Genomic DNA, 27,467 nt, shown 5'->3' on the forward strand with positions numbered 1-27,467 from the left:
GAGGATGGAGGATGAGTGGGAGGATGGACGGGAGGTGGGAGGATGGATGGGAGGTGTGAGGATGGAGGATGAGTGGGAGAATGGATGGGAGGTGGGAGGATGGACAGGAGGTGGGAGGATGGATAATGAGTGAGAAGATGCATGGGAGATGGGAGGATGGATGATGGAGGGAGGATGGATGATGGATGATGGGTGGGAAGACAGATGATACATGGGAGGATGGAGGATGAGTGGGAGGATGGACGGGAGGTGGAAGGATGGAGGATGGAGGATGAGTGGGAGGGTGGATGGGAGGTGGAAGAACGGACAGGAGGTGGGAGGATGGATGGGAGGTGGGAGGGTAGAGGGTGAGTGGGAGGATGGACGGGAGGTGGGTGGATGGACGGGAGGTGGGAGGATGGACGGGAGGTGGGAGGATGAAGGATGGAGGATGAGTGGGAGGGTGGATGGGAGGTAGGGGGATGGCTGATAAGTGGGAGGATGGCTGATGAGTGAGAAGATGCATGGGAGATGGGAGGATGGATGGTGGAGGGAGGATGGATGATGGAGGGTGGGTGGGAAGACAGATGATAGGTGGGAGGATGGATGATGAGCAGATGAACGAGTGGGTAGGAGGCTACCCAACCTCGGTCTGCCCCCAGCCACCCTGCCTGGCTGTACCTGCTGCTGTTGGGCCCGGAGGTCACCAATCTCCTTCTGGTCCTCCTCATGGAGCCGCTTCATGTCCTCCCATGACTGCTGCAGCAGGTTACGTTCCCGCAACAGCTGTCCGTTCTCCCGCCTCAGCATGTCCACATCATCCTTCAGCTGGGTCTGGTCGCTCAGGAGCCGGCTATGGAGTGTGCTATAATCCCCGCACACACAGTGAACCCCAGCCAGCCTCCAACCCTCTCCAGCCCCTCCAGGTCCCAGGACTCCCAGTGGGAGCCCACACAGCAACCAGGGTAGCGGCACTCAGAGGCAGGCCAAAGCTTGGTATCAGCCAAATGCCAGGAGGACCCAAACCACTTTTTAAAAACCTGACACCAAAAAGGGCACACGTATGAAGGCCAAGGTGAGGGCTGAGCCCTTACTTGGTACAGGCCCGGCACCTCTGAGTACTGAGGCAGGGCAAAGGGCAGCAGACGGGCAGGTACGGCCAGCCAACAGCCTAAGAGGGGCCCCAGGAGACCAAAGGGGAACATGCCCATCTGCCTCTCCTACTGCAGGAGCTGCAGCTGGGTCCTGGACCGTGACCCAGGAGCGCAGCAACCTGACGGGCCTGATCCTTTTCCTGCCCGCTGCGCTTCCAAGCTGTCACCAGATGGTGTGAAGGCTCCACACCTCGCCCCGTGCTTAGAAAAACCCACTTGAGACCCAAAGACCCAAACCCACTTGCTGAAGGCCCACTGCCTGCTAGACGGCACCAGAACCGCTGGCTCCCAGCCTAGAGGCAAAGAATGGGCCCACTCACTGGTAGAAGTCGGTCTCCTTGGCCACCTCCTCGCACCGCTTCAAGGCATTGGTGTGCTGCTTCTGCAGGCTCTGAAGGTCCGACATGGCCCGCACACACTGGATCTTCAGCCTCTCGTAGTCGGGATTCAGCCTGTGGTAGGGCCTGGCCCAGACAGCAACAGTGAACACGGGCTCCGGGACCACTCGGACAAGGAAGGTCTCTGCCCCAGGAAACCTCCAGCCCAGCGTCCCCGGATACTGGCTCCTACACACCACGACCACCTGGGGTTTGTTCTGCTCAGACATCCTGGCCTCCCCAGACCGACAAGACCCCTAGGATGGAGGGCCTTGGTTGCCTGGGCTCCCTGCTTGAGCCTGGAGAGCTAAAAAGGTGCTGTCTTATTCTCTAGCAGCTCCCGGGAGACTGTGCAACAGGCCTTCACACACAGTGGGCATGCCAGAAACTAGGATGGAGTTTCTCCTCTTTTTAGGAAAGTGACTGCCAACCCTGGGTGCACATTAAAACGCCAAGGCCCAGGCCAAATACATCAGCATCCTTAGGGATGTGACCCAGACATCAGGATTTTTTTTTAAACTCCCCCAGGGATTCCAGTGTGCAGCCACGGTTGAGAACACTGGCCAGGAGTAATGCTTCCCAGAGTGGGGTTCCCAGACCTGCAGCGTTCGTTTCACCTAATGCTGTGAGAACTGCAAACCTCAGGTCAGCCCCAGAACCCCTGAATCAGGCACCTGGAAGGGAGGGAGGGCTAACCAGCAAGCGGTGCTTTAACAAGCCCTCTGGTGATTCCAGTGCACAAATTCGAGAACCCCTGCCCACAGCTGGCGTCAGTAACCTTTCTCGTACAGGGCCAGGCAGTAAACACTTCAGGCTTTGCCAGCCACACAGCTCTGTGTAACTACCCGCTCTGCCTTGGTAGCATGAAAGCAGCCAGGGACAGTATGGACTCTAGCACACTGGGTCTCCACTGGCCCTCCCTTTGTGCTGAGGACCATATCGTCATCAACACAGCCTGAAAGAACAGGCTTTGCAGCCTTGACATCACCCCAGAGGAACCTTCCTCAGGAAGAGGCACACAACTCTGATGCCCCTAAGGGCAATCCCCCTCCCCTCAGAATCCCTACCAGCATCTCCCGGAAGGATGAATCACACTGTATCCCTCCTCCTCCTCTATGAAGCTCCCCTGGACTGTGCAGGTGGGTAAAGACTCTCCCTCTGCCCCACCCCATGGACCACCCTTCCTTGGTATCTACCTCTAAATCCCAAAAGAAGCAAAGATTTTCTTCAAAACAACAAAGAAGCCAGGTGGAATATACCCTCCTAAAACACATGTGGCAGGGAACAATTAATGTGTGAACATATAACGACCCATGTATCAGTGAGGAGGAGCGGCACATGCACACGCAGACACACACACACACACACACACACACGTGCACACACACGCATGCACGTAGCTGGGACTGGTCGGGAGCTCAGCCATGGGATCACTATCTCTATTAGGACAGGGGCTGCATGCAAGCAGCAGACAGAGATAGAGAGGAAGCACACCATCTTGGTGCTGGAAGGCAGAGGCCTAGAGAGGGGCAGTGATGAACCCAAGACCACCTAACAAACCGGTGAGGAGGCACCAGAGTGGGACCAGGCCCCGCCAGCTGCTGCCAAAACCACCCACCAAATGATCATGAATAGGGGACGGATAGATGACAGACACACCCACACTTCTCAATCTCCATGTGGTATGTGACTCAGGCCACAAGCTCCAGTCTGGCTTGGAGGAAGCATAAGCAGCCTGTGTTCCCTCCCCCCCACCCAGGGCTGTGGGGACAGTGTTTCAAAGTGCAGTAGGGACTGGGGCAAAGGGACACTGGCAATGCCATATGCACCACCGGGAGCTAAGGATGAGCATGCGGTGGGGGGCGGGGGGGGGGGGGGGGGGGACACGATGGCATCAGGAGAGTAGCCCCTGTCCATCGGGCCCGGGCAGGGGAGCAGGTGTTGATCACCACCTCTTGTCAAAGGTCGTCCCATGTGTCGCGAAGGCCAGGCGCTTCCGCAGCTCGTTCCTCTCTCGGGTCATCAGCCGCAGCTGAATGGAGAGGTTCTCCACCTTCTCGTTCACTTGCCGGTCAGGAAGGAGGGGTGGAGGGGATGGCGCCTTCCCGGTGGTACCTGGCGGGGGAAAACAACAAAGTGAACTTGCATTTAGCACTCACTGGGTCTACCAGGCACTGTTCTGAGCCCTTGGCCTGAGTCAGCTAAGCCCAACAACCCTACCAGGTGGTCCTGCTAGCATCTGCCTTTCAGATGACAACGCCGAGTCGGGAGTAAGAGGGGGAACTGAGACCCAAGCCCGGGCTGTCTGCTCCAGCATCGAAGCATCACCCACCCACTCTGCTGGTCCTGCTGAGGACTCCCACTCTCTTCCCAGCCCAGCTTTGACACCTCCAAGATAGAACCCTTCTAGGGCCTGATTGGCACAACTTTGCCTAGTCTGGAAACAGCAGCTATCCACACCTGGGCATGGAGAGACCAACATGAGCCCTGAGCAGAATGGAAGACATGGCTTGCAGAAGGAGGGACAGGAGGGACCCAGAGAAGCTCCTGAGGCCCAAGGCAGCCGCCTCTGAGGCTGGGGCCCAAGGTCTGTGTCCCTGCCCCCAACAAGGGCTGAATGAACACTGCACAGCTTCCTTCTCCAACCTCTCCAAATGCCCCAAGGACCTGCCCCAACCAGCCCAGGTATATGGGCTCCTAGAAGGCTTTCAGAGAGAGCTGGTCACGACTAAGGTCAATGTAATGTGCTGCAGGTAAGTCATGGGGCCTCTGGCTGCTCAGTCCATTCATATCAGGCCCTCATCACCTGTGCCCAGAACTGAGAGTGTCCCAAAGGGCATCCTATGCCTTATGCTACTACTAAGGAACAGCCGCAGCAATGGCCACCACCAGTACCTCTGACAAGATCCAAATCCTTTTCTAAGAAGAAAACATCTCACCCAAATGTCAGAGACACAGAGACAGATCAGTGGTGCTTCTGTCTTTGACTCTGTCCACATATTCCCCTGGGACAGCCACTACCCCCTCCGAGATCCTAGGTGGGGTCACGGGAAATCACAGCAGCCATCTCATTTTATGGATGTGCTCCGGGAGGGTGATTCACAGGGAACAGAGTGCCTGTCTCCCCAGCAGTCCCGAAACACGCAAAGGGCAAGATGCAGGTCTTCTGACCCTGTGCCATCTTGACCACCAGCCCCCCGACTGATCCTTGTTGGCTGACTGCTTATGCAAGCCAAGTGCCCCCCACGACAAAAGATGGGCACTTCGACACTTTGGAGGGACAGGCTAGAGCACAGTGTGAGGCAGGAGCCTCCACCACTCAGTTCAGCATTATGCAAAGTGGGTACCCCCACCACCTGAGTGTAGTACCCCCTAAAGTGCATGTTATTATAAAACCATCACCACCATAACACCCAGGGTTCCTGTGCTCCCGGCCAGACCTCTGGGTCAGAATGCCCTCTGAGGTGGGGCCCAGGACCAGCATTTCCCACGAGCACTTCCCCCGCCCCACATGGTTCTACTCCACGGCCTAAGAAGCCTTCCCTCACCTGTCCCCAAAAGACCCTGGACCCTTACCCCTGTCCCCAGAGTTTTAGAAATCAGCTGGTTACAGCTGTGCAAGCTGTAACTTTTTCCTCTTCTGGCAAATGAAGTCACTTGTATGAGCCTTAACCCAGAGCCAGGTCTACACTGTCATCCAGTCTGCAATAACTCAGCCAGCTCTCTGACAAGTGGGGCTTCCTCTGGACATGTGTCTGATGCCTCTTCTAGTAATGCCGATGAGCCAACCCTCTAAACAACTTTAGCAGGCAACGATCCCTGCAGGACTGGCAAACCCAAGACAATGGGATAAAAAGACAAGGAGCATCTGGATGAGAGGAATTTTGATGTTCACGGCCACCGCCAACCCATACAAGAGCAGCCAACACAGATGTCCCAGGCATTAATGTAATCTCCCAACAAACCTGGGTGGGCACTAACATTATCATTCCCATTTCATAGCTGAGAAAAATGAGGCCCAGCAAGGTTAGGTAACCGACTCAAACCTGCACAAAGAGCAAGTGATGCCCTGGAGGAGAGCCCAGGCACTTGGATGCAGAGCACGCCCTCTCCACCTCCGTGCCTCGCTGCCTCCCACAGGACCACCACGACTAGCACTTACTTTGTACCTGGCAGTTTTTGAGATACATCCCATCCCCTTACTGAAGACACTGCTGTCATTCCCATTTCACACATCAGGAAACAAAAACTGTCCAGGTCACAGAGCCAATAAATGACACCACTGAGAATTAGACCTCCCTCTGTCTACCTGACCCCAGAGCCCAAGGTCTTAACCTTAAAGTCCACAAAGCTTTTGATCTTAGGACCTCTTTACAACCTTAAAAATGACTGAGAACTCCCAAGAGCTTTTGTTTACATGGGTTATATCTATCTGATGATGTCTACCAGATTAGAAATTAAAACTAAGAAAGAATTTTTAAATATCTAATTTTAAAATAAGCAAAAATGTTCACATAAGACTTTCTTTCTGAAAAAGTTAACTGCCCCTTTCCATTACAAAACAAAAAACGTAGCAAGAAGAGTGACATCGCATCTTTACAATGCTGTTGACATCTGGCCTGATAGAGATGGCTAGAGTCTTTTCTCTGTGTAATATCACACACGAGGGATGGAGCCTCTAGAAAATTCTGCCCTACAGCAAAGTCTGTGTGAGGAATGACAGTGGAAAAGGCAAGTGGCTTCTTACGATCATTAGGAAAACAGTTTTGACCTCACTGGCCCCCAGAAAGGGCCTCGGAGACACCATGCCATGCGAGAACAGGTGCTCTGTACTATAATCAGGTCCAAGAAGTATCACAGAAACAGCAAATCTAGAGTTTGGGAAATGAAAAGTACCACCAGGCTCAGCAACTTGCGTCCCGGGAGGTAAAGAATTTTCACCCCATTTTGTAAACGAGGCAACAGAAAAATGTATCCCTTCCTTGGCTTCTGAGGAAGCTGGAGAGAGAAGCAGGACATAAAGAGAGGCCATCAGATCTGTCACCACACACAGCTACGGCCTCTTGTCTCAGCCTCCGGCAGAATGAGGACACTTGCTCGAAGATGCGAGGACCTAGGGACAGCCAATCATACAGACAGTGAAATGAGTGCGGACACTGCACAACCCAGGTGCTGGGTTCTGTGCTAAGTGCACTCTGTCTTTACTCGATTAACCCCCAGAGCGCCCTCCCACGGATGTGCTATGATCATCCCGTGAGAAAGTGACATCCACAAAGACTGTACAGCCAGGAAAACAGTCCACCCCCACCCCACGTAAACGTGGCTCCAACTGGAGAGCCAGGGCCTCAACCACTACGTTACACTGTCTCTGGACAGGATTATCCCTTTCCTGCTCCAAAGGTGTGAACATACATGAAACACACAAGAAATAAGGCTGCCCAGATCTGAGAAGCCAACACACAGCAGACTGACAGGGGAAAATGCTGCCTGAATGCCTATCCTTCCACAATAAGGAAGGTAGAAAGCACAGTAGGACCACAGGGCACCTCAAGAAGACTCCCAAGATATGCTAAGCCTGGACGTTCCAAATTAATGGCAAGTGTTGCAGAAAATCCTCCCCATCCCCAGTCAATTAAAAATAAAGTTTTTCTTTTTTTGCTTGCACCTCAAGGTTGAAAGACGTTTTGAAGAGGTACAGCCCCTCCATCCAGATGATTGCCAGAATCCCCCAAATGGCCACCAAGACTGTTTGGTGAGGGAGCTCACTACTTTATAGCAAAGCCCAGCCAAACTTGCCCCATAAAAACTATGCTCTGTACAGAGTTAAAATCTGTGTCCCTCTACTTCCCCCAATGACCTAGATATACTCCTAAGGGCCACACGATACAACTGTAATTCCTCTTCTACACAACAGACTTGCAAGTGTTTGAGAACAACTACCAAGTCCCTGTATCACTATCAGAATAGCTTAATTAAAACATGACAACACCGGGGCGCCTGGTGGCTCAGTGGGTTGATCACCCAGCTCCTGATTTTGGCTCAGGTCATGATCTCACAGTACATAGGATCGAGCACAGAGCCTGCTTGGGACTCTCTCTCTCTGCCCTTCCCCCATTGGTGCTCGCTCGCTCTCTCTCTCTCTCTCTCTCTCTCTCTCTCTCTCTCTCCTGGTGTCTCAAAATAAATAAATAAATTTAAAAATTTTTAAAAACTTGAAAAAAATTAAAACAACACCACCTCCAAATGCTGGCAAGGGGCACGGAGAAACCAGAATTCCCAAATATCGCCAGTGGGAATATGAAGCAACATGGCCACTTTAGAAAACACTTCAGCAGGCTTGTTTATTATTATTTTACGTAAGTAATCTCTACACTCAGTATGGGGTCTCAACGTACAACCCCGAGATGGAGAGTCACACGCCCGACCGCCTGAGCCAGCCAGGCACCCTGTCCGTCTTTTACGAAGTTAAACATGCACGTGCCATACTGCCCAGGAATCCCGCATCCAGGTATTTACACAACACAAAAGAAAACGTACATGTACACCGACACCCACACACAACTACTAAAGGTAGATGGCGAATGGATAAACAGCAGCGTTTCCTCCCCACAAAGGAATACTGTTCAGGAAGAAAAGGCCTCTGATACAAACCACCAGGACACATGACAGCCGGGGAATCTAAAAGCCCTCTGCTAAGTGAAAGAAGCCAGACTCAAAAGGCTATACCCCATAAGATTCCATTTATAGGACATTTGGAAATAGGTGAAAATATAGGGCAGAAAAGAGATGAATGGCTGCCAGGGGCTGGGGGACAAGGGAAGAAAGGCTAAGTACAAAGTCACAGAAGACAATGTTTCAGGGTGAGGGAACTGTCCTGTATCTTACTTGTGGTGGTGGTTACAGGACAACGTGTGGTCGTCAAAGCTTGCTTAACGATATAAAGAGGAGAGACTTTACTGTAGGCAACTTATATCTCAATGACATGACTTTCTAAAAAATTAAGCAAAAACAAAACCCTTCGTGCCCCTAAACTGAAGCCAGGGTCCCAACAGCGGCATGGTTGGTGGCCCTGTGGACCATCAGCACCCCCACCCCATCAGTCACCCCAGGAACAGCAAACATCATAAAGATCAAGCAAAATAAAAACTGACATCAAGTGAGTTGTCCACAGAAACCTCACACATCTTTCCCTTGGCTCTCCTCTCCCTGCACAGCTGTTTTTTTGGATTCAAACGCAAAACTGTCCACTCTCCCCAACTTTGCTGCTTCCTCTTTCCAAATCGGGAACCGCCGGGGAAGGCAGATTTCCTTCTTCCATTCTGTGTCCAGAATGGGGCTCCAGGGGTAAGGGGTTTGGACTGTACTAAAACAGGGGTGCTGGGAGATGCCAGGAGAGCGGGCACAGGCCCCGGATTTTGGACAAAGAGCCCTCACTCACCGGGCCTTGGTGTGAATGGGATGGCAGGAGCAGAGTCTGGCCAGGAGACTGGGCAGGCCCCTTTCACCACCACAAGACCTGGCTTCTGCCTCCCAGTCGCCATGGCCGGTGCGGCCACCTCTGCAGGCTCAGCGAGCAACTCAGCAGCTGGGTGGTCTTAGCCAGAAGACCCTCTGTCCTTAGCTCCCTCACCACCACACTCCAGCTGAAGGCCACCCCCTATGTCTTATTTACAGCCGGACAAATGACAATCCGCTCCAGAGCTCCGTGGGTCCATGGTGCCAGAGCCAAAGAGAAAACTGGCACGGGCCAGCAGTGGCCGGGTGGAGGGGCGATGCCCAGATAAACTTCCTGGCTACCCCCAGGCCCTGGCGGTCGGGGGAGAATCAAAGCAGCAGCAGAACATGGTCACCATAGGCAGCAGCAAGTGAAACCAAGCCATCCTGATCTCCAGCCCAGGAGAGCCAGCGCCATCAGGAGAGACACAGTCCCACGCTGTGAACCAGTGATTCTGAAAGCACCTAGCGTCACACACTTGTTAGAAATGCACATCTCAGGCCCACTCAGACCTCCTAAGTCAGAAACCCAGAAAGTGAAGTCAGCACAACCCTCCAGAAGATTCTGATGCCTGATCAAGTTTGAGAGCCTCTGGCCTGGAGTTGCATTTGCTGGCCAGAGTGGCTTTTTTCTCCCTTGTTTTACTGGCTGCCCGGGAGCCACTCCATTTAAAGCCATCACCCACTGATAACATGCAGGGAGGGGCCCTCCCCTAACAAGGGGGATGCCCCCCTTGGTCAGTCAGTACTGCACGGCAGCTCAGCTCCTCCCAGGACTGACAGTACAATGCAACGGCTACAGCCATGCCCAACTCCTAGGTAAAACACTTGCTCTCAGAGCAGATCCTTCACTCAGGGTCTGCTCTGCAGAAACCCAAAACGAGAGGCACTGATGGCCTATTGTTTCCTAGCTGCTCCTACTTCCGAAGCACCATCCATAAAAGACCCAACATAAGGACCACCTCCTCCTTGAAACTTGCTCTGACACCCCCCCCCATCAGAAACAGCTGCTCCTCCCCTTGAGCTATTTGTTTCCTTCAGTTCTACACAGGGCACAATGGCCAGTCGCTTAACTCTCTGATGCTATGGTCCGAATGCTGGTGTCTCCCCACCAAATCCCTACGATGAAATCCTAACCCCCAAGGTGTGGTATTAGGAGGTGAGGTCTTCAGGGGGTGATTAGGTCACAAGAATGGATCCCACATGGATGGATCTAGTGTCCTTATAAAAGGACCCCAGGGAGCTCTCCCCTCCTTCTGCACGTGAGGGCACAGCAGGAAGACGCCATCTATGAACCTGAAGCAGGCCCTCACCAGACACTGGACCTGCCTTGATCTTGGACTCCCAACCTCCAGAACGGTGACAAATAAATATCCTTTGTTTCCCAGCTGCCTGGTCTGTGGTGTTCTGCTTTGGCAGCCTGGACAGACTGGGACATCTGGCTGGACTGTGAGATCAGGGGCCAGGGCTCTCTGTGACCCCCACAAGCATTAAGCACGTACTCCAAGAGAAGAAACTGCCCACATGCTGCAGATGAGCTGGGAAAATAGGCCCCTGTTCCAGAAGGACCAGGAAAGGGTCAGAGGGCACAAGGAGTCAGGGTGCACGCAGAACCGGCCTCCAGGCTGACTCACCCGACCTTCCTGTGCCAACCCAGAAGCTGCACTTTCAAGGAATCTTCTCTGGGAAATGAAGGAAGCCCTCCGGCTGCTTCTCCTGCTGACAAGCCAAGAGACTTCTTTGTTTAATAAGAAACTTCTCCTTTATGCTTCAATTTGCATAAATTTAAGGCTTATTTTATACATGCTACCCAAGGATGTCTGTTTGCCTTAAAACCTCCCCAGCTGTCCCAGGTGAGAAATAAAAGGCACCTGAGAAATTAGGTCAGGGTGAATGGGGAAGAAAAATATCCATTGCCTGACATGAGTGTGCGTTCCCTGGGCAGATCCGTGAGGCCTACTGATAGGCAGGTTACCTACCGTTGGGCTGCATGGGATGGGGGAGGCCTCTGAGAAGCCACACGCGCTCAGCTGATGAAAACTGCTGAAAAGGCCTCTGCAGAAGAATTCTGCAATCCTTAGGGCTGTTAACCCTGAAGGTTAGCACAGGCGTGGGGAGTTGTCAGCAGTGTCCAGCTGGAGAGCTGGAAGGGGACAGGCCACCCGCAGATCGAACGCTAGCCAGGGCAGCCGATCAGGCACAAGCTGTCACAGAGAAGACACCACATGCAAGGCTTCCCCTACCAGTATTCTCGTCTGCTGACTGTAACTTGCCGTTCTTTCCCCAAATGTTGTTTGTGACGTGAGTGGGAAAGCGGAGGTGACATTTTTATCGTAAGACGTTGCTCTTGCCTCGCCCTTCCTGAGGTTCATGGAGAGAGACCATGCACAAACCAAAACAGCCAGTCCCCATCTGACCTACTGGCCCCCTTCTGCCAGGGCTGTGGTGCAGGGAAAGAGCACCGCCAGTCATTAGGTGAGGCCGGGCCAGCCTCCTCCTCCAGGAGGCACAGCAGTGGTCCCCATGGCCAACCCCACCGCTCATTCCGCTCCAAGGGACAGGTCCAAGCCAGCCTCAGACACTCCAGTGCCCTCGCCAGGGACTAAGTCAGGTCAACCCATGTCAGACCAGGAGTCTGTTAAATGTAGATGCTAGGCCCCATCCTCATAGCTTCTGATATAACAGGGATGGGGTGAAGCTCAGGAACCTGCATTTCTAGCAGGTGCCTGAGTGCTGCTGATCCAGAGACCATACCGTGTGAGCCACTGATTTGGGCACAGACAAGCTACCCAACTATAGTCGGTGTGAGGAGACCCTGCGAGGGAATTTCTGCAGAAGGCTTCTTTGCTGACAAAGAGACAGTAGAGGAGACAACCCCCTTCAGCCTCTGGACCATGTGATGACAGAGATGTTCTTTTATCTGCTCTGTCCCATGTGGCAGCTAGTAGCCATGCAGGTAACCAGAGAGCACATGAAATGTAGCTGGTGTTACTGTTGAAACTAGAGGGGTATCCGGGTGGCTCAGTCAGTTGAGCGTCCAACTCTTGATTTCAGCTCAGGTCATGATCTCACTGTTCGTGGGACTGAGCCCTGCATCTGGCTCCAAGCTGGGAGAGTAGAGCCTGCTTGGGATTCTTTGTCTCCCTCTCTCTCTCTCTGCCCCCTCCCACACGTGCACATACACTCTCTCTCTCAAAAATAAACAGACCTAAAAAAACTACAAATTTTAATTTTAGTTCATTTTAATTAATTTGAACTGTAAATAGCCACCTGTGGCTAGTGGCTCCCATAAGGGACACTGTAGCCCTGGACACTCCCAGGTCTAGATGCGACAGCTGGAACTGTTGCTACAAATGCCCTGCCATCAGCCTGAGCGGAAGACACACACAGAGAGGAACACAGAGCCACATCCTGATGTACTCAGCCCAACCTCAGCGGCTTCTGTGAGATCACACATTTCTCTACTGTTTAAGGCAATGTGAGAGGGTATTCCCTCCTCTACAGCCAAAGGTCTCCAGGCTAACACAGTCTGCACAAAAATGGGGCCACTCAACCCAAGGACGATGTCAACTGCTGGCATAAGAACCAGAAAAGCAACACTTGGGTCCCAGTGAACTGAGGAGGGTCTGACCCAAAGGGATACAACCAGGTCTTTCAGCATCCAAAATTCAGGCACCAACAAGCAAGGCTCAGCCTACACAGGACGTCCAGCACAGCACTGCCTGCTTGTCAACAAGTACCTGGGGACAGTGTTCACCCCTCCATCCCAAGGGCCAAACCAGCTCCAGGTACGCATAGAACCAAAGGTCAGGTCAGTGACATGAAGCTTCTTCCAGAGTTTACAGAAGTCCGGCTGCATAAAAAATACCTACTCCTACTCCTCCTTGAAATTCCACTACTAACAATAACCGCTGTGGTTTCAGTAATCGCGCTCTCTTTGGAGAGAATGATGCAAATGTTCCCAGGAAAGATACCACTGTAAGCCCTGAAGTGTCGATGTGAATGAATTTGTCAGGTATCTGTTAGATCACTGCACCTCGTTTCCAAGGGGAACAGGGAGCCAACAGAGCAGAGCATGAGGCAGGAGAGGTGCACTCAGGATTCAACCCCCTCAGGTTTACAAAAGCCCCAAGACAGCGTTCCATTCATCCTGACTGCCCCACCCCACGGGATTCCCAGAAGCCAGTCCCGTGTTCAAAATTCCAACAACCCCTTCATTGAGTCGATGGACTCCTAGCAGACAGCACAAAGTAATAAACACTGAAGTTCTGTCCTGTGGTCCCGGAGGAGTCCTCCCAGACAGGGAGGAAGGAAACTGATTGGCTGCTCTGTGTCCTCCCCAAAATGTTGAAATCCTGACGGCAGCAAATGTGAATGTGACTTTATCAGAGATACAGTCAGACACTGAAGATAAGGTCATCCTGGAGTAGGACTAGTGTCCCTTGAAAAAGTAGAAATCTGAAGACAGACATGAACACAGGGAGAACACCATGTGAAGACAAAGGCAGAGACTGGGATGATACATCTACGAGCTAAGGATCACCAAGGATTGCCAGCACCCGGGCAGAAGGGAGGAGAGGTGCCTGGGACAGACCGTGCCTGATGCCGTCAGACTAACTATGAGAGAATACACTTCGGTTACATAAGCCACTCGGTTTGTTATACTATGCTATGGCAGCCCTAGAAAACGAATACAATACCTCCCTGCTTGTAGCTCTCTTACTGGACTGACCTCACATGTTATATTTACTTATGAAACCGTCTTCCCCCTGGACCCGAAGATCCACAAGCACTAGGACCACCGTCTGCCTTACTCACCACTGCATTCCAAGCCCACTTCTGGCGTTACAGAGGTGTTCTGTAAGTGTCAGTCGAATTAACGCATGAAAGGTCTGCCCCCGGCTGGGTCTGGACTCTCTGACATGAGACTTGCCCTCTCTCAGTGTCAATTTCCCCATCTGTCTATGTGGAAGAAACAACGTAATTGGACCAGATGACCTCCGTGAGCCCTTCTGACTCGGAAACTCCAGGACTCTCCACTGAAGGTGTATGCATCCAACAAGGTCAGATCAGGACATCAGAAACCGCACGAGGGTGTTAAACAGAGGGCACATGACACAGTAACAGGTAACAGAGGTGTGGGAAGACTACGAGACCATGACAACCTTCCTGCTGAGATATCTTCAGTAAAGTAAAGGCTTCTGGAAACACTTGGACTGGCTACCCCTGTCCCTAGGACAATACACTGCCCAGAGGGCTGTTACTGCTTACAAAGGACAGTCCCAAAAGGGGCCATTCTCATGGACAGTGGTCACTGAAGTACAAAGCCTGGGTCAGGGGGACAACAGCTCACTGAGAAGCCCCATGCTCTGACAAAGTGAAGAAATGGTGAAGCACGGCCTCCCCTACCACCCGCCTCCATTCTAACACCATATCCAGATTTCTGCCCTCCTCTGTTAAGAGGATGTATTGCTGGGGCACCTGGTAGCTAGGTCGGTTGAGTGTCCAACTCTTGATTTTGGCTCAGGTCATGATCTCATGGGCATGATCTCATGGGCATGAGATCGAGTCCCACATAGGGCTCTGTGCTGACGGTGCAGAGCCTGCTTGGGATTCTCTCTTCCTCTCTCTCTGCCCCTCCCCTGATGGCGCCATCGCTCTCTCAAAATAAATACACATTAAAAAATAATAATAATAATTTTTTAAAGAAGAGGATAGATTGCTGATGGAGAAAATGTGAATGGAGTCAATAGGAGATGACCCCATGAATGATCTGACAGGGGAGGCCAACTTCCCATCCCATAGACTCAGGGCTACCTCAGCTCACACCCAGACCCCCCACCTACCCGGTGCCCTCCAGGAAGGAAGGGTGTCCAGGTGGTACTCACCCACACTGCTGAGGGAGCTGCTGCTTTCTGAGTCTGAGGGCATGATGGACAAGACGCTGTAGGTGGAGCCTGGGGACAGAAGGACAGACCATTTGTTACTAACCCCAAACCACTGTCGGACCAACTGGTCTTTAGTCAACGCCAAACTGAGAACCAACACCACGTCAGGGACTAGAAATCAGATCTAAGGGGCGGGCAGGGGAGGTGTGGTCAGCAGGGCCTAGTCTCTGGTATTTCTGCCGATGTCCCACCTCACCTTTCCGCCACCCTCCTGCCCTGGAGACCTATCTACGCACAGACAGAGGAGAACTTGGAGCCAGTCAGATGGCTTCTTGTTAAGACATCTGGGGAAAAGCTTAGCAAGGGAGCAACATATGCCCCAGGCTAAAATAGGGTCTCGGGATTTCCTACAGATCTTTATCAATATGACGCTGGCTTCCATGCAGACAGCAAGAGAGGAGAAGCTAAACATCTATGAACTATTTGTTCTTTTTGCCCGACTGTTCTGCTCTCGCGTTCTGACTATATTCAAGCTCAGTCGTTAATGATATAGTCAGTGCCTGCCCCCTTATTAAAAGTTACTTATAAAATTTTGAGCAATTACACGGTCACCAAAGCCAGGGAGCAGTACGTGCCCTTTGTTTGGCCAACACTTAACGTTGTTAACCCCTGAGGTGGGCACACAACTGCCACACCACAGCTTCCAAGGCTAGGATGTTACCTGCCTGGCATCAGTAAAACCTCTGGGTGAAGAAACCCAGCTTCTGAACCTAGCTCTCATCCACTGAGCAAGTCACTTGTTTCCTGGAACTGTGCTCCCGACCTGAACAAGGATGGGGTTCAGCCAGACAGCTTATGAGGTCCTCTCCCCTGTCCCATGTCAGGATTACACGTTCCCCCTGACTGCATGCTTTGCTTGTGGCTACAGGGGACACAGTGTTAAGAGGGCAAGCCGACCAAGACTACTTTGGGGGCTGAGAAAAGCACCCATGCACAGGCGGTGGGTCAAAGAATACAAGGTAACAGCAGGAATGCAGGGTTTTGTCCTGCACAAAACTACACAGTGAAGAAGTGTGTGTACCAGGCAGAGCAGGTGAGCGAGAGACGGGATTTTTGCGGTAAAGCCTTTGCATAAGCCTCAGGGCTCCCATGTGAGAAAGCAGCCAAGAACTAATGAGATCTAGGACTCCAGGACCTGAAACGTGGGGGCCAGATGTCAAAGTTTCTTCTTTCCCACCTCAACTCTTTTTTAAAAAAAAATTTTTTTTAACATTTATTTTTGAGACAGAGAGAGACAGAGCATGAACGGGGGAGGGGCAGAGAGAGAGAGAGGGAGACACAGAATTGGAAACAGGCTCCAGGCTCTGAGCCATCAGCCCAGAGTCCGACACGGGGCTCGAACTCACGGACCGTGAGATCATGACCTGAGCCAAAGTCAGCTGCTTAACCGACTGAGCCACCCAGGCGCCCCATCTCCCACCTCAGCTCTTGACTAGCTACCTGATACCTGCGCACTCCCCGAAGGGACAGCAAAGGGATGAAGAGATGGGGGTAAACAGGGGAGAGAAAGAAGGAGACCCATGGGGGCGGGGAAGGGAGAGGCCAGCAGGGTGACAGATGACCCTGAGCAGACGGGAAAACCTGGGGGGAGGAGAGGAAGGGCAGACAGCCGAGCAGCCCTGGCATAATGGTAGGCGGGAGAGCTGGCAGGTACGCCCACCAGAAAAAGAGACAAAAGCGGAGAGCAAAAAGAAAACACAAGGAAAAGGGACTTTCATAATAGCAAGAACTAGGACAGTGGCCAGGATGACCAGTGGCCTTGTGACCGAATTTTCTGAGACTCTCTTAAGACCTTAGGTGCTTAGGGTGGATTGAAGATGTTCTGTCTTCAGATGGGACTGTCAAAGGGATCTGTTTGTTCAACACAGCTTCTGGCACCAGAAATGGACACAGCAGGTAGGTGCCAGAGAAAAGCTGCGGGTGGGGGCGCCTGACAGACAGGGCTGGCTCGGTCTGCAGATACCTAGGAAGGGCAGGGCCCCCCTCGACACACGCGTTCACTTCACGGAGGCCCCGTGCCCACCTGGCAGGGAGACCACAGCACGGTTCTGCACATCACTTGAAGGAAAAAGGAACTAGAAAACCCTGTTCAGCCCTGAAATTCCTTGATCCCACCAAAAAACGAGTAGCAACATTCAGTGAAATACCTCCCATATTTCAAGTCCGACCCACACAATTCATTTTGCTGTCCATTCAACGTTTCTGCATTTTTGTCCCAACAAAACAACGAGCACCACAAGTTTCTTAAATCATCTCTCTTCCCACGCCATAAACATCAAACATTGCATAAGGATCCACGAAGCAATGTCAGATGCAATTCAGGCAATCCGCTGGTATGTCAAAGGACAAAAACGTAACACAATGCCTGTTTTCTCAACTCAATTGCCAATTTCTTAATTATTTTCTTCTTTATGGGGACGAGGAAGGCTAGCCAGCTGGTATGTTGGTGGACTGTTTTCAAAAGATGCCCACTCAGAAAAGCAGGCGCAAATAAACTCTCCCACTCACACCTTGCGGATCTCTGAGCTGGATCGTGCTTGCGACAGCACGGCCCCGCGCTCCAGCAGCCGCTCCTCGCGGGAACGCCTTGCCTCTTCCTCACTACTGGCATTGGCAGAGCCCCATCTTCCAGTAAAGCGCCCCTCCTCATCAAGTTGCCTCCCTCCTCCCCCACGGCCAGTTTCCACTGTTAATTAAACTTGGCAGACGCCCTTGTCTCTCTCCGCCCATCTCCCTCCCTGGCTGGGGGAGTCAACTGGCCAACCAACACATTCTGTCCCTCTTCTCTGTCCCCAAAGTCCTGCTGGGGTTCTGGGGCCTGACCTGGGGGCAGCGTGACATCTCTATCTGCATCTCTGGGCATCACCACCCCTGAGTCGGCTGGCAGGGCTCCTAGGAGCTGGGGGCCGGCGGGGAGTGATTAAAATTGGACAGGGCCCAGTTTTCACAATGTTCCCAGGGCCTTAGACGTCATTCAGAGGGAAAAAAGGCCCGAAGACGACGCTGTCTTGGTCATGCTTTGTCTCTGCTGCTATTGTTGTCTTAAAAAGCCTGTGTGGTCAGGATGTCGGGAAAAGGCAAGAGGAGTCACTCTCCTCCAAAGTCACGCGGTGTCCTTTCAAAGCCGGTGGCTTCTGAAGGGCGGGTGTCAGGCGTCATCTACCTCTGGGGTTTCACAATCGAATCTGGAGGCCAACAGCAGCCTCCTCTCACAGGCACACGCCTCCCAGCCACCCCCAATTCCCCCAGGAGTTCCATGCAGGCACTCAACACCCCACCTGCCCTGAAACCTAAAGCATACCCCCACCTGGCAGAGAGGCCCAGGCCAGTGAGGGCTGAAGAATCAACCCGGCTCCCGCGCTGGCACTGCCCCCACTCCCTCCCCATGTGCCCTCCCACATCCCCGCAGGACACCACCACTCAGGGCAACCCCACAAACTGAGAGGACCCAGAAGTTGATGGTCTGGAAACGTTTCCAGGAAAGGAGAGCAGGGCATAAGCCCAGCTTTTCATGGACATGTAGACCACAGAGGGACACAAGGGAGCTCTTTCCTGCCATGGGGGCTACCTGGGGACCCGAGCAAAATGTAGATTCTGATGTGGGGAGACGACGGGGGCCTGAGACTCTGCATTTCCAACAAGTCCCCGAGGGCATGTGGTCGACAGACAGAATAAACGCAGGGCAGCAGGGATGACCGGAGTCATCGGGTGGGAAACCAATGCAAATCGTGGCAGAGGCCCCGAAAGGCAGCCAGCAAGCCGTGGGACCCACGCATTGTCTGCATCCTTCCCAAGAGCCCAGCCCCTGTTAATTGTGTTTACTCTGTGACTCAGCCCCACTGGGTCAGGGAGACCACTTCAAAAGAACTTCCAGTAAAATCACCCAAGCGATAACAGAATGCCCCAGCCCTCCAACAAGGCCACCTCCCGCAGCCTGTGGGGCCCAAAAGAGACAAGCTTAGCTTGTCACCTAATACACCCCTCCATTCACCTGGAGCTCATAAAGGCCCCAGTGACTCACGCTTCCTCCCCATGAAACCTGTAGGCACCGAAGGGACTTGTTCCAGCCTTGAGCCAGCACACAGAGTCCTCCCTGTGCTCCGGGAGGGTGAGGAGAGGCTGGGAGGACATGCCAACCAGCCCCCCCCCCAAGCACCTGGGAAGCGGGAGGGAGAAGGCGAGCCACTCTTTTCCTGGGGGCTCTAGCCAGGAGGTCCTGGAACCCTCCCCCAGGTCACAGGCAGATGACCGAGGGCACCCGATCGCTCTTGTGCTTGCACGTGTCCACCAGGTTCCTGACGCACGCCTGAGCCCTGCAAGGCCCTGGGCCAGGCCTGGTGAAAAGAAGACAAGCCAGGGGCTCAGGAGGCTACTCAGCTGCTGTGAAACCGTGAAGAAGTCCCTTCCCCTCTCTGAGCCGGGGTCCCTCAACCTTAAATGAAGGCAGTATTGACTAGAACACCCACAGCGGTGCCAGCCTGCCTGGGCTGAACTCCCCCAACTCTGCCACTTAGCCGCTGTGTGCCTTTGGGAAAGCCACTCAGCTCTCCCTGCCTCCATGTGCTTATCCGTAAAATGGGCTAGGAGGAGTACTTTCCTAACAGAGGAATCTACTGAGTTAATGTGAAAAGGACTTGAGACAGCACCTGGCACAGCCAGCGCTCAAAGTGCCAGCTGCTGCCACCGTGGTCAAACCAGGCCTTCCAACCCTGCCATTTTCAATCCTCTGCTTATTGAAAGTCATAGCGGTACTAGAGTGACAAGGTCAAACAGTGCAGGATGAACAGACTGCCAGACTATATGGTACTAACAATAATAATAATAGCAGCTAATACACACTGAGCACTAGTGTGCAGCTGTGCTAAGCACTTTAGGAATTCCCAAAGCAACCCTGAGGCTGTCATTAGGCCCATTTTACAGAGTAGAAAACTAAGGGTTAGCAAAATTAACAAATTTGCCTAAGGTCCTGACAGAGGGACGAGTAAGGGTATGAACAGGACACAAACCCAGTCTAGCCCCAAGGGTGTGCTCCTGATCCCTACACACAACACTGCTGCCAGGCTCTGAAGGTAGAAGGGCAGTCAAGGGAGGCTTCATGGAGGAAGCAGCCTGGAGCTGGCCCTGGAGGATGGTGAGCTTGGACAAGCACCTGAGAAACCAACTCAGCCTGGAAGCAACACAGGCAGAGCCTATCCTGCTGTGCAAATGGAAAGTCTCAGAGTGGAGCCAGCCTTGCCCATGGCCTTACTGCCTGGATGCCCCCTACAGTGGGCTTGTCCCCTCCTTGCCTTCCTTCCCCCACCAAGAACACACTCAACAGGCACTGTAAGCTAAGCCAGAGAGGGGACTGAAACTGGGAAGAAAGGGAGTGAGAGGAGTCATGGCTCCACGGCCTTGACAAGTGCTGCTGCTTCCTGTCCACCCCAACAGCCATGCCAGTGCTGGGTGCGTGGCAGGTCGTAGAGCAGAGGCACCCTCATTCAAGAGGCACCAACTCTGTGAGCTGCAGAGATGAGGAAGGCGGCAAGAGCAAGAAAAGTGCTTCGTGCTGTGTAGAGAACACCTCCCCTGCTTCTGAGGACCTCAGGAGTTGCTGGCGGGAGGTACTTTGGCTGCTGAGAAGTCCTTTTGCAGAATCACGGGTCAGTGCCGCAGTGCCCCCCCCCCCCCACACACACACACCAGGGCCTCAGCTTCTCCTTCCGTTTAAAAATATGAGCCAAGGTGGGGTACCTGGGTGGCTCAGTCAATTAAGCATCCGACTTCAGTTCAGGTCATGATCTCGTGGTTCGTGGGTTCCAGCCCCACGTTGGGGGTGCTGACAGCTCAGAGCCTGGAGCCTGCTTCAGATTCTGTGTTTCCCTCTCTCTCTGCCCATCCCCCACTCATGCTTTGTCTCTCTCTCTCTCTCTCAAAAATAAACATTAAAAAAAATTTTTTAGGGGCGCCTGGGTGGCGCAGTCAGTTAAGCGTCCGACTTCAACCAGGTCACGATCTCGCGGTCCGTGAGTTCGAGCCCCACGTCAGGCTCTGAGCTGATGGCTTGGAGTCTGGAGCCTGTTTCCGATTCTGTGTCTCCCTCTCTCTCTGCCCCTCCCCCGTTCATGCTCTGTCTCTCTCTGTCCCAAAAATAAATAAAAACGTTGAAAAAAAAATTAAAAAAAAAATTTTTTTAATCTTTTCCTTTAAAAAATAAAAATATGACCCAAGGCTGTGGATACCGAGACCCAAAGTGGGAGGCTGGCAAGCCTCAATATGTCAGAGAGGTATGGGGTGACCACGGCCCCGGAATGGAGCAGCCAGAGCCTGGCCTATCAGTGAAGGAAGTCCTGCTTCGTGCACCCCATGTGCCTGCCTCAGGACAGGCAATTCACCTTGTCCCTGACCTGCTGTCATGGGTCAAGTGATGATGTACCTCTGGTATACATAAGCCACCCCCCTAAGTGTCAGGTTTGTAAGTAAACACTTAGTTTTCCCCACTGAGATACAGCTGTAGTATTCTCTGCCAAGTTTAGGACAAGAATAATGAACTTGCTAAGATATCACAGTAAGGATGCTTACTTCTCCCTTCCTGGGGTCATGATAAAAACCAGTAGCCCCTCTTTCAAAGGTGAATGGGGGTGTTTCTATCCTGGCTAAATGGAGGGTTGACATCCAAGTGTGCAGGTGAGATCTGCATGGGGGGAGTGTGAAGACGGATGCCTGCTGGGCTTGAGGCTCACTCCTTAACCCCCTCCCGCTGGACTCTGGAATCATCCATGAGATAAGGAGCTAAGGAACTGAACTACCTGATCCTGAGGAAACTCAGACGTCAGTGTTGTAATCTGTGACCCACCTCCATCTCCTGCCACAAATGCCCCAAAGCGAAAGTATGAACAGGTAGGGAAAACAACACATGCACACCCAGAACTGATCACTCAGTAAGATTAAAATAAAGATGCTTCTCTCACTGTCGGACCGTTTGAGGTCCCCCCCCCCCCAAAGGCACAAGAGGAAGATGGAAGTTTGTTGATTTTCCAGAGATTAAAAACAGCAGTCAGAAAGCTTGCTCCCCCTCATCAGCTGGAAAAGGCTCCTGGAGGCTTTTGTCATCTCCCGTCAGGGGGGGGCTAAGCTCCAGGATGGGAGCAGGGGGAGGACCTGGGACCATCAACCTGGCACCAGGTGGGAACACTTCTCCTCGCTTCTGGCTTTCTGTCACCCAAAACAACAGAAAAAGTCCTGTTTTCTTCTGTCACCTCCCAGCTGGGCTGGGTTACAGTTCTGAACCTAGAAAGCACAGATGGTGGCCCAAAGCAGGGTCTGGTGGGCTCCCTGGGAAGGAGGCTAGGCTGTCACTGCAGGGATGGGGGTGGGGAGGGAGATTGGGATTGGTGTTAAGAGTTTCCTACTAAAACGCAATGATCTGGCACAAAAACAGACACTCAGATCAATGGAACAGAATAGAGAACCCAGAAATGGAACCACAAACGTATGGCCAAATAATCTTTGACAAAGCAGAAAAGAATATTCAATGGAATGAAGACAGTCTCTTCAGCAAGTGGTGCTGGGAAAACTGGACAGCAACATGCAGAAAAATGAACCTGGACCACTTTCTTACACCATACACAAAAATAAACTCAAAATGGAGGAAAGACCTAAACGTAAGACAGGAAGCCATCCAAATCCTCAAGGAGAAAGCAGGCAAAAACCTCTTTGATCTTGGCCGCAGCAACTTCTTACTCAACACGTCTCCGGAGGCAAGGGAAACAAAAGCAAAAATGAACTACTGGGACCTCATCAGACTAAAAAGCTTCTGCACAGGGAAGGAAACAATCAGCAAAACTAAAAGGCAACCGACAGAATGGGAGAAGATATTTGCAAACGACATATCAGATAAAGGGTTAGTATCCAAAATCTATAAGGAACTTATCAAACTCAACACCCAAAAAATAATCCAGTGAAGACATAGACAGAAGACATGAATAGACACTTCTCCAAAGAAGACATCCAGATGGCCAACCGACACATGAAAAAATGCTCAACATCACTCATCATCAGGGAAACACAAATCAAAACCACCATGAGATACCACCTCACACCTGTCAGAATGGCTAACATGAACAACGCAGGCAACAACAGATGTTGGCGAGGATGTGGAGAAAGAGGGTCTCTTTTGCATTGTTGGTGGGAATGCAAGCTGGTGCAGCCACTCTGGAAAACAGTATGGAGGTTCCTCAAAAAACTAAAAATAGAACTACCCTACGACCCAGCAATTACACTACTAGGCATTTATCTAAGGGATACAGGTGTGCTGTTTCGAAGGGACACATGCACCCCCATGTTTATAGCAGCACTATCAACAACAGCCAAAGTATGGAAGGAGCCCAAATGTCCATCGATGGATGAATGGATAAACAGGATATGGTATATATATGTGTGTGTGTGTGTGTGTGTGTGTACACACATACATACATACATACAATGGAGTATTACTCGGAAATCAAAAAAAATGAGATCTTGCCATTTGCAACAACGTGGATGGAACTAGAGGGTATTATGCTAAGCGAAATTAGTCAGAGAAAGACCAATTCACTCATAGGAGGACTTAAAGATATAAAACAGATGAACATAAGGGAAGGGAAGCAAAAATAATATAAAAACAGGGAGGGGGCCAGAACAGAAGAGACTCTTAAATATGGAGAACTGAGGGTTACGGAGGGGTTGTGGGAGGGGGGATGGGCTAAATGGGTAAGGGGCACTAAGGAATCTACTTCTGAAATCAGTGTTGCACTATATGCTAACTAATTTGGGTGTAAATTTTAAAAATATAAATAAATAATTTTTTTTTTAAAAAACACAATGATCTAGGGGCATGTTCTCCACCAATGAACGTGATCAAGCCTGAGCAGCATCTCCCAAATCACAGCTCAGGGCTGCTACCCTTGTGACAGCTTATTTGCCTGGCACAGCAGCCAAGAGGACACAGCAAGAGGGAACAGGGAACCAGAGCAGCACGAACACCTAAGGGGCAGCCGAGCCTCCACGATGCTGCAGATGGACAGCTCACTGTGGCACATCTGTCCTAGAATTAAGTAACCGTGGGCAGGAAGCAGCTCTCACAAGGCACCCGGCACTGCCGGCTCCCTCCTGCTCTCAACTAGGACTCCCCCTCCACTCCTCAGTAAAGGGAGAAGAGGCCACGTCCTCTACACAGACTACAACCAGGAGGCACCGCCCTGCACCACTGCAGGGTGTCAGTGCAAGCCCCCTGCGCTGTGTGATCCTGGGCAAGTTGTTTCCACCTTCTGTGCCTCATGTCCTCGTTCATAAAACAGGAAGGGGCACCCGGCTGGCTCAGCGGATGGAGGGTGCAACTCTTGACCTCGGGGTTGCGAGTCCGAACCCCATGTTGGGTTTAGAGATAACGAAAATAAAGAAAACTTAAAAAAACAAAATAAATAGTAAAATAAAATAAAATAAAAAATAAAACAGGAAGAATGATGGGTTTGAGGACTAAGTGAGTAAAGAGAGGTAAAGCCCTGAGGACAGAGCCAGGGACAGGGCACGCACTCCATAAACCCTAACTCTTAACACTCCACCTGTTTCTTTGCCTGTAGGATAAGGAGGCCTCTTTTCCCCTCTTCCACCACTGTGCCTGGCCATGGCCAATTCCAATCCATCCCTGGCCTTCCTTGCGGGTCTCTAGTTTCTGAGTCACATGGAACAAGCCAGAGTGCTCTCTGCATGCTTGGCATCATTCCAGCCCGCCCCAAACCTTCTCACAGGCCTCACTACCACCTACCTACACACAGGCACCGGTCAGCCCACCTCAAGAGAGACGGAGTGAGGGCACTCTGCATCAGACACCACCCCTTGGTGGGCGGGCACGTCTGCCCCGGGGGGAGCACAGAGCCCATTCATTCACCAAATGCTCAGTGAGCACGGTGCTAGGAAGTCCTGGGGGTGCAACAGAGAACGAGAGAGCTCATGGAGCTCACACGGAGCTCACAGGAGTGGGGGCAGAAGAGGACAGCCTCACTAATAAACAAGTGCAGACTGCATCAGGTAATAAGTAGTACCAAGAAAAATACTACACAGTAAAATGGAAGGTGACTGGGGTGTGGTGAAGAGATAGGCACTGTGATACAATGGCGGGGGGAGGGTGGTCTCTCTGAGGTCACATCTGAACAGAGCCTTGAAGGAAGTGCAGAATGCTGAAACATTCAAGTAGAGAAACAGCAAGTGCAAACTGTACCTGCACTCCACTTACACCCTGAACTTCCTGGGTATCAAAGAGACCGATGGACATGAGTCAGAGTGACAGGGAGAGCTACCAACGAGCACTCGCCACCTTACATGTTTGGGCTCAAGCTTTTCTTGAATATACTAACCACCGAGTTCTGACTACTCATAGCAGCTAACATTGATTAAGTACTTGTCGCAGATAAGTACTATTTATATGGATTATTTCATTTAATCACCCCAACAACACTATGAGAAATGGCCTATTAACAACTCATTTTCTAAATGGCAAAATACAGGCTCAAAGAGACCAAGTAACTCACCCACGTCCACAAAGCTAGTAAGCGGATCCAGATTCAAACAAGACTCTTATCTACCAGCCCTGTATTACTTCCTTTGCAATAAGATCAGAAAAAAAAACAAAACTCACCAGTTCCTCGTCCCAGTGGACAGCAGAGGCTGTGAGCAGCCATCCCCCTACTCAGTGACAATGCTCAGGTGAGGAGTCACAACTGATGGGTTAGAAACTCTGGCAGGGCTGTGCCAAAAAGTGGCTTATGCGCCAGCATTTGGCACTGAGGCCAAGGTTATCTTTCCAACAGCGGGAAGGAAGAAGAGAAACAAGAGAAAGATGGGTTCTAATCATCTCTGCCACACGTCAGACACCAGCCTTGTCCTCTGCTCCTGGCTTCGACCCCTCCAACCTTGTCACTCCTCTGGCCATCAGCTCATCCTGACCCACCAAGGGAGACCAGCACAATCTCTGGAGCAAGCCAGATAGGTATTTCCACCCTGGCTTAGAAGGCAGCAGGAAATAGAATGAACCAATGGGGCTTGGGGAACCTGTTCATGATTCTAATGCTCAGACTGAATGCAAAAGAACTGCAAAACGTCTCCCTCCCACCGTCCCCTTAATGCTACGTCATCCCCCAAAATGGCCATTTTCCATTAATCTCAGATCAGGTAGGCTGAGGAGTCAGCCAGAGGAAATGATGGCTCTGGGAACAGCCCAAGTCTCAGGGCGTAAGCTGCAAAGTAGGCAAGGACACGAGACCCAAGCTGGACAGGTCAGGGACGTTCAGTCCACAAAGGGCAAAGAGGAAAGGTCTTGCTCTCATCAGCAATGAGCTGCCACTTCTGCCCCTCTTCCTTCAGCAGCATCAACAGCACCCTCCTCATCTGCTTTGCGGGGCACCTTGAAGATTACTGACCACCAAGCCTGGGTCCCCAGGACTCTGAGACCATGGAGAACCACTAACTTCTCCCTCCTCACAATGTTCCTGCTGAGTTTGAACCCACCAAGACCCCTGCCACAGGGGTGGGAGGTACAGAGTGACTGCACAGTACACACGACAAAGGGCACAGGATCAGGAGCTGGATGGACCTGGGCTCTCCTTGGTTTGGTCACCTAATGGGTGACCAGGGGCAAATTATTTTTTCTGAGCCTCAGTTTCCTCATCTATATGCCAGAGCTATAAAAAGTCTTTATCTGTATTTCACTGATTATTGTGCCGGGCAAATAAAGTAACAGATGCTGAAAGTACTTTGTAACTGGGCAGGAACTGCTCACACATGCTAACCTGCCCCGGAGATCCAAGTCCCCCTGCTCCCTGACTCCACTGTACGTCAGCCCCAGCTGCCGTAACTCCCCTACTCTTCACTGCTGGCCTCTCCCGGAAACTCCTTTTTCAGTACTCTTATTCAAAACACAACACTGCAGCAACAAAACACAAGGAAATAAATAAAAAAGCAAGGGCTTTGTTAAGATGCCAACATCAGCCAACATGATCTATAGTCTCAACGCAGTCCCTATCAGAATCCCAAAGACCTATTTTGCAGAAACAGAAAAGCCCATCTTAAAATTAATATGGAGCCTCAACGAACCCCAAATAGCCAAAACAATCATGAAAAAGAAGAATAAAGCTGGAGGACTTATATTTCCTAATTTCAAAGCTAATTTGGAACACAAATAAACCTTCCCATAAATGCTCAAATACTCCTGACAAGTGCCAAGACCATTCAATGAGGAAAGGACAGTCTTTTCAAGAAATGATGCTGGGAGAGGCACCTGAGTGGCTTCGTCAGTTGAGCATCCAATCCTTGATTTCAGAGCAGATCATAACACCAGGGTCATAGGATTGAGCCCCACATCGGGCTCTGTGCTGAGAATGGAACCTGCTTAAGATTCTCTCTCTCTCCCTCTGCCCCTCTCCCCTGCTTGCATGCACTCTAAAATAAATAAAATGAAATGAAATGAAATGAAATGAAATGAAATGAAATGAAATGAAATG

General features: G+C 51.6%; 1 protein-coding gene across 2 annotated transcripts in view; it reads right to left on the reverse strand.

Annotated features, from left to right (window-relative positions):
* The window catches only part of DLG5 (discs large MAGUK scaffold protein 5), a 127,762-nt gene that overhangs the window by 62,198 nt on the left and 38,097 nt on the right, over nucleotides 1–27,467 (reverse strand). Inside the window, exons 2-5 of one of the 2 annotated variants that reach the window (XM_040485539.1) lie at nucleotides 14,893–14,961; nucleotides 3,463–3,625; nucleotides 1,454–1,597; nucleotides 661–844 (exon numbers count right to left, since the gene is read on the reverse strand). In XM_040485539.1, coding sequence (XP_040341473.1) covers nucleotides 661–844; nucleotides 1,454–1,597; nucleotides 3,463–3,625; nucleotides 14,893–14,961 — 560 coding nt within the window. The remainder of the gene's footprint in view (nucleotides 1–660; nucleotides 845–1,453; nucleotides 1,598–3,462; nucleotides 3,626–14,892; nucleotides 14,962–27,467) is intronic. The other variant, XM_040485540.1, reaches the window with a different exon arrangement.

The sequence above is a fragment of the Herpailurus yagouaroundi genome, unplaced genomic scaffold, assembly GCF_014898765.1.
Source record: "Herpailurus yagouaroundi ecotype Mexico unplaced genomic scaffold, PumYag 163, whole genome shotgun sequence".
In the NCBI taxonomy this organism is placed as follows: Eukaryota; Metazoa; Chordata; class Mammalia; order Carnivora; family Felidae; genus Herpailurus; species Herpailurus yagouaroundi.